This window comes from Coturnix japonica, chromosome 27, assembly GCF_001577835.2.
Source record: "Coturnix japonica isolate 7356 chromosome 27, Coturnix japonica 2.1, whole genome shotgun sequence".
NCBI lineage: Eukaryota > Metazoa > Chordata > Aves > Galliformes > Phasianidae > Coturnix > Coturnix japonica.
This window is the reverse complement of record NC_029542.1, coordinates 1,101,126-1,110,866: the sequence shown is the minus strand read 5'-3', so window position 1 is coordinate 1,110,866 and position 9,741 is coordinate 1,101,126. Positions and strand designations below refer to the sequence as shown.

At 58.0% G+C, this 9,741-nt stretch overlaps 1 protein-coding gene across 4 annotated transcripts in view; it reads left to right on the top strand.

The window, feature by feature from the left end:
- ARHGAP27 (Rho GTPase activating protein 27) overlaps nt 1-9,735 on the top strand; it is a 13,482-nt gene extending 3,747 nt beyond the window's left edge. For 3 of the 4 annotated variants that reach the window (XM_015885539.1, XM_015885537.1, XM_015885540.2), the window contains exons 2-15: nt 2,223-2,612; nt 3,625-3,831; nt 4,401-4,508; nt 4,597-4,664; nt 4,813-4,900; nt 6,065-6,175; nt 6,263-6,361; nt 6,446-6,539; nt 6,663-6,770; nt 6,845-6,943; nt 7,788-7,865; nt 7,946-8,080; nt 8,598-8,703; nt 9,438-9,735. In XM_015885539.1, coding sequence (XP_015741025.1) covers nt 2,223-2,612; nt 3,625-3,831; nt 4,401-4,508; nt 4,597-4,664; nt 4,813-4,900; nt 6,065-6,175; nt 6,263-6,361; nt 6,446-6,539; nt 6,663-6,770; nt 6,845-6,943; nt 7,788-7,865; nt 7,946-8,080; nt 8,598-8,703; nt 9,438-9,615 — 1,869 coding nt within the window. In that variant the 3' untranslated portion in view covers nt 9,616-9,735. The remainder of the gene's footprint in view (nt 1-2,222; nt 2,613-3,624; nt 3,832-4,400; nt 4,509-4,596; nt 4,665-4,812; nt 4,901-6,064; nt 6,176-6,262; nt 6,362-6,445; nt 6,540-6,662; nt 6,771-6,844; nt 6,944-7,787; nt 7,866-7,945; nt 8,081-8,597; nt 8,704-9,437) is intronic. The other variant, XM_015885538.1, reaches the window with a different exon arrangement.
- The last annotated feature ends 6 nt before the right edge of the window (nt 9,736-9,741 follow it).

Genomic DNA, 9,741 nt, shown 5'->3' with positions numbered 1-9,741 from the left:
AATGTTGTTGGGGGGCTGATGATGGGGGGCGCATGAAGGGGAGCAGGTGTTGGGGTGTCCGTGTTGGGGGTTGATGTGGTCATGGGGCTGGGGGCGGATGTTGGGGGGCAGATGTTGGAGCTCGGCTGGATGCAAATGTTGGGGGCAGATATTGGGGTACGTGGGGGCAGATGTTGGGTTTTGATGTAGGATGGTTGATGTTGGGGTGTCAATGTAGGATGGCTGATGTAGGGTGCTGGTATCGGGGTCCAGACGTTGGGATGCCGATGTTGGGTGCTGATGTTGGGTGCCAGTGTTGGGCTGTCAATGTTGGGTGGCTGATTTTGGGGTGCTGATGTTGGGTCTTGTTTTGGCTGCTGATGTTGGATACTGATGTTGGGTGGCTGATGTAGGATGCCGGTGGTGGGTGGTTGATGTTGGGTGTTGATGTTGGGATGCAGCTGTTGGGGTGATGTTGTTGGGGTGCTGATGTTGGGTGCTGGTGTCAGGGTGGCCGATGTTGGGGTGCTGATGTTGGGGTCCAGATGTAGGGTGCTGATGTTGGGGTGCTGATGTTGGGTGTTGATGTAGGATGGCTGGTGTTGGGTGCTGATGTTGAGGTTCCGATGTTGAGTGTTGTTTTGGGTGGCTGATGTTGGGTGGTAGTGTAGGATGATTGATGTTGGGTGTCGATGTATGGTGGCCAATGTTGGGGGGCTGATGTAGGGTGTCAGTGTTGGGATGCTGGTGTTGGGGTCCAGATGTTGGGATGCCAATGTAGGGTGGCTGATATAGGGTGCCAGTGTTGGGTGGCGGTGTTGGGATGCAGATGTAGGGTGTCAGTGTAGGATGGCTGATGTTGGGGTTCTGATTTAGGGTGCCGATGTAGGATGGCTGATGTTGGGGTTCTGATTTAGGGTGCCAATGTAGGGTGGCTGATGTTGGGTGCTGGTGTTGGGGTGGCTGATGTTGAGTGTTGTTTTGGGTGTTGATGCTGGGTGTTGATGGAGTATGGTTGATGTTGGGTGCTGATGTAGGGTGTCGATGTAGGGTGCTGGTGTTGGGGTGCCAATGTTGTGGTGCTGATGTTGGGTGCTGGTGTTGGGGCCCAGAAGTTGGGGTCCAGATGTAGGGTGGCTGATGTTGGATGCTGGTGTTGGGATGCAGATGTAGGGTGCTGATGTTGGGGTGCCAACATTGGGTGTGTTTTGGGTGGCTGATGTTGGGGTGCAGCTGTTGGGGTGCTGATGTTGGGTGCTGATGTTGGGTGTCAATGTAGAGTGGCTGATGTAGGGTGCCAGTGTTGGATGGCTGATGTTGGGTGCTGGTGTCGGGGTGGCCGATGTTGGGGTGCTGATGTTGGGTGTTGTTTTGGGCGCTGATGTAGGATGGCTGGTGTTGGGTGGTTGATGTTGGGTGTCGATGTTGGGTGTTGTTTTGGGTGCTCATGTTGGGTGTCAATGTAGGATGGCTGGTGTTGAGTGGTTGATGTTGGGGTGCCGATGTTGGGTGTTGTTTTGGGTGCTGATGTAGGGTGCTGGTGTTGGGATCCAGATGTTGGGATGCCAGTGTAGGGTGGCTGATATCGGGTGCCAGTGTTGGGATGCAGATGTAGGGATGCCGATGTTGGGTGGCTGATGTTGGGATGCAGCTCTTGGGGTGCTGTTGTTGGGGTGCCAATGTTGGATGTTGATGTTGGGGTGCCAGTGTTGGGGTGTCAGTGTTGGGTGGCTGATGTTGGGATGCTGATGTTGGGATGCTGATGTTGGGAGCCGATGTAGGGTGACTGATGTAGGGTGCCAGTGTTGGGATGCAGATATAAGGTGCCGATGTTGGGGTGCCTGTGTTGGGTGTCGATGTAGGGTGGCTGATGTTGGGTGTTGATGTTGGGGTCCCGATGTAGGGATGCTGATGTCGGGTGCCAGTGTTGGGTATTGTTTTGGGTGCCGCTGTTGGGTGTTGATGTTCGGTGCTGACGTTGGGGTACTAATGTTGGGTGGCCGATGTTGGGGTGCTGGTGTTGGGGTGTCGATGTAGGGCGGTTGATGTTGGGTGCCGATGTTGGGTGTTGTTTTGGGTGTTGATGTTTGGTGTCAATGTAGAGTGGCTGATGTAGGGTGTTGGGGTCCAGATGTTGGGGTGCTGGTGTTGGGGTGGCCAATGTTGGGATGCCAATGTTCGGTGTTGACATTGGGTGCTGATGTTGGGGTCCCCATTTCTCAGCCCCCTTTGTGTCCCCCCAGGAGCCGGACGATCCCTCAACCCACATCTACCTCAACCTTCAGGAGCTGCAGCGGGAGGCCGCAGCGTGCAGCACAGCCCCACAGCCCCACAGCCCGCCCCACAGCCCGCCCCATAGCACAGACTGGGAGACCCACCGCGACACCGAGTCGGGACATTTGTTCTATTACAACCCCAGCACCGGGGAGACAACCTGGGACTGCCCCTATGGGAGGGATGAGGACACTGTGAGCCCCAGCGCGTCCCCCCCGGCCTGGGGGCAGCAGGGCAGTGGGAGGGAGCTGCGCTATGGGGCGGTGACAGGTGGGGGGCTGTGGGACCCACATTGTGTGGGAGAAGACCCCCGGGAGATGGAGACGGGGATGACACCCTACAGTCCCATGGAGCACAGGGTGAGACCCATAGGGTGCAATGGGGGCACATGGGGGCAGAGGAGGGACACAGTGGGGACACGGTGGGGATGGGATGGGGACAAAGTGGGGACACAATGGGGACAAAGTGGGGGTACAATGGGAATGCAGGGGGGACACAGTGGGGGTGCAATGGGGACACAGTGGGGACACGGTAGGGACATAATGGGGACACAATGGGGACATGATGGGAACACAATAGGGACACAATGGGTACACAATGGGGACACAGTGGGTATTTTTAATGAGGATACAATGGGGACTCAGATTACAATGGGAACACGATTAGGATACAATGGGGTTACAATGGGGATACATTGGGGACACATTGGGGACACATTGGGGATGTGATGGGGACACAATGGGGACACAGTGGGGACACTATAGGGACACAATGGGGACGCAAGATGGAGACACAATGGGGATGCAGTGGGGACACAATGGGGATGTGATGGGGATGTGATGGGGATGCAGTGGGGAATGATGGGAACCGAATGGGACGAATGGGACATGATGGGGATGCAATGGGGTCACGAATGGGAATGCAATGGGGAACAGTGGAGGATGTGATGGGGATGCAGTGGGGACATGATGGGAACAATTGGGGAGAATGGAGACATGATGGGATGCAATGGGGACACGATGGGAATGCAATGGGGACACAGTGGGGATGTGATGGGGATACAGTGGGGACATGATGGGGACACAATGGGGAAGCAATGGGGATATGATGGGGACACAACAGGGATCCTATGGGAATACAGTGGAGACCCAATGGGGATCCTATGGGGAAGCAATGGGGATATGATGGGGACACAACAGGGATCCTATGGGGATACAATGGGGATCCAATGACACAATGGGGAGCAATGGAGAACACAATGGGGATGCAATGGGGACACGATGGGGATGCAATGGGGACACAATGGGGATGCAATGGGGACACGATGGGGATGCAATGGGGACACTCCTGCTCACCTTCACCACCCCACAGCCGCCCACCCCCGAAGCAGATTACCCTGGTTACCCCGAGCTGTCCCCAGACGAGTTGGAGGTGGACCCTGATGACGGCTGCTCACCCCCCGGGTCCTACCAATGGGGGGCAGCTCCGTACCCAGCCCCACGGCAGCACCCAGAGCTCACGGTGTCACCACGGTGGTACGGAGCCACTGGGGACCATGAGCAGCTCAGCAGTGAGACGGTATGGGGCTGGGAATGGGAGTAGGGATGGGGGGGGGGAGAAGGATGGGGATGGGGACAAGAGTTGGGATGAAGGTGGGGTGGAGCTGGGGGTGAAAATGGGGCTAGGAATAAGGACAGGGATTGATACAAGGATGGGGAGGGGTGTGAAAATGGAGGGGGATGAGGATGAAGGTGGGGATGGAGGTGAGGATGGGGATGGCAATGCAGATAGGGATGAGGATGAGGATGGATGGGGATGAAAATGGGGACAGTGATAAGGATAGAGATGGGTGTGATGAGGGGATGGGGATGAAGATGAAGTTGGGATGGGGATGGGGAGGAGGGCAGGGATGAAGATGAAGATTTGGGTAGGGGTGAAAATGGGGATGGGAGTAAGGATAGGGACAGGCAAGGTGATGAGGATGGGGATGAAGGTGGGGATAGAGATGGGGATGAGGACAAGGATGAAGATGAAAGTTAAGGGTGAGGGTGGGGATGGGGAAAAGAAGAAGTGTAGGGATTGGGTGATGATGGGAAGGGGGTGATGGTGATGATGATGATGGGGACGATGGCTGGTTGTCCTCCCAGGTCCTGGCAGGTCTCCACCATCGCGCCAGCAGCAGCTCCAGCCAGGACAGCGGGTTGTTGGCATGGCCCGGTGGCAGCCCGCTATCACCAGGGCTCCGCGAGGAGAAGGTGAGCGGCCATGGGGACATCGGGGGGACACGGGGGGCTCTGCGGGCTGTGGGGATGGGCAGAGCTGAACCTGAGCCTTCACCTCCAGCTCAAAAACCTCGACAAGGCCGGGGTGCTCAACAGGACCAAGACGATGGACAGAGGGAAGCGGATACGGTGAGTGCGTCCCCACATCCCTGCAAAGGATGAGACCCCCACTGTGACCCACACTGAGACCCCCACTGTGACCCACACTGTGACCCACACTGAGACCCACACTGAGACCCACACTGAGACCCCCACCACCACCTCCCCGTGTCCCCAGGAAGAACTGGAGCTCGTCCTGGACGGTGCTGGAGGGCGGAATCCTGACCTTCTTCAAGGACTCCAAGCACTCGTCCGCGGGTGCTCTGGTGAGCGCCATGGGGTCCCAAATGGATGGAAGCACCCAAATGGAGAGGGAGAGAACACATGGGATGGGGTCAGGATCCATGGGGTGGGAGCAGCACTCAAGGGATGGGGTCAGAACTTGTGGGGCAAGAGCAGAAAACAGCAGGAGAGGGCAGGAATGTGTGGGGTGGGATCAGGACCCATGGGATGAGGACAGCACCCAACAGGAGGGGGCAAGAACACAATAGATAGGAGCAAGGCTGTGGGATGGGGTCAGGACCCATGGGGTGGGTCAGAACCCATGGGAGGGGGCCAGGACCCATAGGATGGAATCAACCCAAGGGACAAGTGTAGCTCCCAATAGGAGAGGATGAAAACCCATGGTGTGGGGTCAGGACGTGTAGAGTGGGGTCAAGACTCATGGGACAAGAGCAGAACTCAGCAGGAGAAGGTGAGAACCTACAGTGTGGGGTCAGGACCAGTGGGGTAAGGCCAGGATCTATGGGGTGGAGTTGGGAGCCGTGGGACGAGGACAGGTCTTGTATAGGGCTGGATGTGGTGGCACTGTGGGACATGGCAGTATATATAAGCCATGCAGGTGCCGTGTGGGTGCTATGGGGTGCTGTGTGGGTGCTATGGGGTGCTGTGTGGGTGCTGTGCCCCATGCCTTGCTGTCACAAGCCCCATCTGTGGGAGGAAGCGATGCCTGTCCCAGCCCCCAGCCTGCCCCAAATGCAGAAGTGACACCGGGGTCTTGCGACACCCCACAGCTCTTATGGGGCCAGCACAGGGTGACACGCTGTCCCCATGGTGGGGATGTGCATTGGGGTCTCCAGCATTGATGGGTTGGGTTGGAGGGGGATGCAGCCAGAGCCGGGATTTGGGGTGGGTCTGTCCCCATAACACCCCACACAGGGGCACAAGGGGCTGTCAGCAGCAGACCCTCACCCCATAGACCCCACAGGCTCATCGCAGGGCTGTCCCATAAGGTGACAATGATCTTTGGATGGTGACACAGGGAGTCAATGGTGACCCCACAACTGGAGGGTCCCCTCATTGCCAATACGGTGGGGACAGAGGTGCCCTATTGCGCTCAGCCTGGGGGCGGCGCTGCCCTTAATGGCCACATTTAGGGTGCAGAACAGCCCCGGGTGGTTCCTGGGGTGACCCAGTGTCCCCACACACAGCGACACCCCACAACCAGCACCATCAGCACCCCCGAGCACACGGTGGAGCTGCGCGGGGCCGCCATCGGCTGGGCCAGCAAGGAGAGATCCAGCAAGAAACACGTGCTGGAGGTGAGCGGGGGGGTGGCGTGGGGCCGGGGGGGGGTCACCCCATGGGGGGGTCACCCCGTCACCCCCCAACCACCCCCCAACCCCCAGCTGAGGACACGGGACGGCTCCGAGTTCCTCATCCAACACGACTCGGAGCAGATCGTGGCCACGTGGCACCGGGCCATTAATGACAGCATCGTCCTGATGGTGAGGGGCAGCCACCCCATATATCCCCCATCACAGCTTGATGGCCCCATATCCCCATATCCCCCCCACTGACCCACATCCCAGCAGGGCTCCGATGTCCCCACGGAGGAGGATTCTGAGAGCGGGACGGAGTTCGGCTCAAGGGAGAAGCTGGGGGGCGAGGAGAGGAGGGCGGCGGGTGAGCATTGCTGTGCCATACAGCCCATGTCCCCACAGCCCCATTGATGTCCCCACAGCCCCATTGATGTCCCCACAGCCCCATGCTGTCCCTATGGGTGACCCTCCTTCCCCTGCCCCACAGCTCCCATCCCAGCTGACAGTGACTCCAACCGAGTGCGCAATAAACTCCGCAAGTTCCTCCAGCGGCGGCCGACGCTGCAGTCCCTGCGTGAGCGCGGATACATCAAAGGTGGGAGGTGCTGGGGGTCCCCTGTTCTCACCCCCCACCCCTGCCCACCTCACCCTCTTTTTTTTGCCCCCCAGATCAGGTCTTTGGGTGCTCGCTGCAGGTGTTGTGTGAGCGGGAGCACGGCACCGTGCCGCGCTTTGTGCTGCAGTGCATCCACAGCGTGGAGAGGAGAGGTGACAGTGTGGGGACGTGGGGATATGGGGACATGGAGATATGGAGATATGGGGACATGGAGATATGGGGAACGTGGCGATATGGGGACATAAGGGATGCAGAGATGTGGAGATATGGGGACATGGGGATGCAGAGATGAGGAGATATGGGGACATGGGGATGCAGGGATATGGGGATGCGGGGACATGGAGATATGGGGACATGGGGATGTGAGGATATGGGGATGTCGTGATATGGGGATGTTGTGATATGGGGATGTCGTGACATGGGGATGTCGTGATATGGGGACAGTGGGACATGGGGATATCGTGACATGGGGATATGGGGATATGGGGATATGGAGATATGGGGACATGGGGATGTAGGTACATGGGGATATCGTGACATGGGGATATCGTGACATGGGGATGTCGTGACATGGGGATGTCGTGATATGGGGACATGGAAATACGGAGATGTAGGGATGTGGAGATATGGGGCCGTGGGGATGGGGTGGCATCGCTTCTCTCAATCAGGAAAGCCCAAATTTGAAGGGTCTTCCCATCGGATCTTCCCTACAAGCCGTTGGGTTGGGGTTGTGCAGGTGGCACAGTCGCACTAATTGGTGCCATTGGCTGGATGACCCCACACTGGTGCCACCCATGACCATGTGTGGACAGCCCTGGGGACACGGGATGGGGTGGGGATGTTCTCAGCAGGGAAATCCCAGCTCTGAGGATAGAGGATCCCATTGGGTGTCCCCGAATTCATTGGGTTGGAGCCATGTGTTGGTATGACCGTGCTATAAAGCACCACGTGCTGGTGCCAGTGTCACCTGGATGACGCGCAGTTGTCACCCCTCAGGGCTGGACATTGACGGGCTCTACCGGGTCAGCGGCAACCTGGCCACCATCCAGAAGCTGCGCTACAAAGTGGACCATGGTACCGTCCCCATATTGGCCCATAGGGCTGGATGCCACCCATGGGTGTCCCATGTCTGAGGTGTCCCCGTATCCCCACAGAGGAGCACCTGGACCTGGATGACGGGCGCTGGGAGGACGTCCATGTCATCACTGGTGCCTTAAAGCTGTTCTTCAGGGAGCTGCCGGAGCCGCTTGTCCCATTCGGACACTTCGACAAGTTCATTGCTGCCATCAGTGAGGGATGGGATGGGATGGGATGGGATGGGATGGGATGGGATGGGATGGGATGGGATGCAGCTCTATGGGATGGGATGGGAATGAGGATGGGATGGGATGGGATGGAGTGAGATTGGGATGGGAATGGGAATGGGGTGGGATGGGAATGGATGGGATGGGATGGATGGATGGGAAATGGGATGGATGGGATGGAGATGGGGACGGGGATGGATGGGGATGGGATGGAGATGGGGATGAATGGGGATGGGATAGGACGGGGACGGGACGGGGGATGGGATGGGATGGTCATGGATGGGATGGGAACTGGGATGGGGAATGGGATGGGATGGAATGGGATGGGAATGGGATGGAATGGGAGGGATGGGATGGGATGGGATGGTGTGGGATGAATGGGATGGGATGGGAATGGGATGGGATGGGATGGGATGGGATGGGATGGGATGGGGATGGGGGATGGGGATGGGGACACCAGGGGTGCCATCACTGCCCCCCGTTGCACCCTGTCCCCTTGCAGAGATGCAGGACCCGCTGCAGAAGGGACGCTGTATCCGGGACCTGGTGCGCTCGCTGCCGCCCGCCAACCACGACACCATGAAGGTTCTCTTCGGGCACCTCTGCAGGTGACACCGTGTGACTCACTATGGGGCCACCAGAACCCCAAAGGCAGGAGGGGGATGGGGCCACGTTGTGGGGATGGGTCCAATCTAAAGGCGTCTGGGGGTCTGTGTAGGCAGAGATGAAGTTTCATGGACCCTGTAGCCCCATATGGCCCAGCCTCTGGGTTTACCCAAACCCACACAGGGTCTGGTTTTGGGGTTCCCTGTGGGAACAGGTCTTGCTGTTGCCCAGATCCTCATAGGGATGGGTTGTGGGGTTCCTCATATCCCCACATGAACAGATCTTGGGGTCCTTCAGGGTCCCACTAGGGACTGGTTTGGGGATCTCCATAGGAATGGGTCTTGGGGTCCTGCAGAGCCCCATAGGGAATAGTGTTGGGTTCCCCATAGGAACAGATCTTGGGGTCCTCCAGAGCCCAGTAATAACCAGGCTTTGGAATCCCCCAGAGGAACCAGTCTTGAGGTCTTCCAGAGTCCCATAGGGATGGGTTTTAGGGGTTCCCATAGGGATGGGATTTGGGGATCCCAATAGGAACCACTCTATTAATCCCCCAGATTACCACTGAAACTGGTTTGGGTATCTCTATAGGAACTGGTTTGGGGTCCTCTAGAGCCCCATAGGGATGGGTTATAGGGGTTCCCATAGGGATGGGCTATAGGGGTTCCCTCTATTGGGGATCACAAGGTCCTGCAGAGCCTCGTGGGTCGGGGTCACATTGTCCCTTATCCCACCGTAGGGTGATTGAGTTCAAGGAGGAGAACCGCATGTCGGTGCAGAGCGTCGCCATCGTCTTCGGCCCCACGTTGCTGCGGGCACCGAGCGAGGAGGGCAGCATGGCCGTGCACATGGTGTTCCAGAACCAGGTGGTGGAGCTCATCCTCAACCAGTACGGACACATCTTCCCCGAGGGGTAGAGTGTGATGGGGGACAACACGGGGACACAGTGAGGGTGACATGGGGACACCATAAGGACACCATGGGGACACCATAAGGACATCACAAGAACACCATGGGGACACCATGAGGACATCATGAGAACA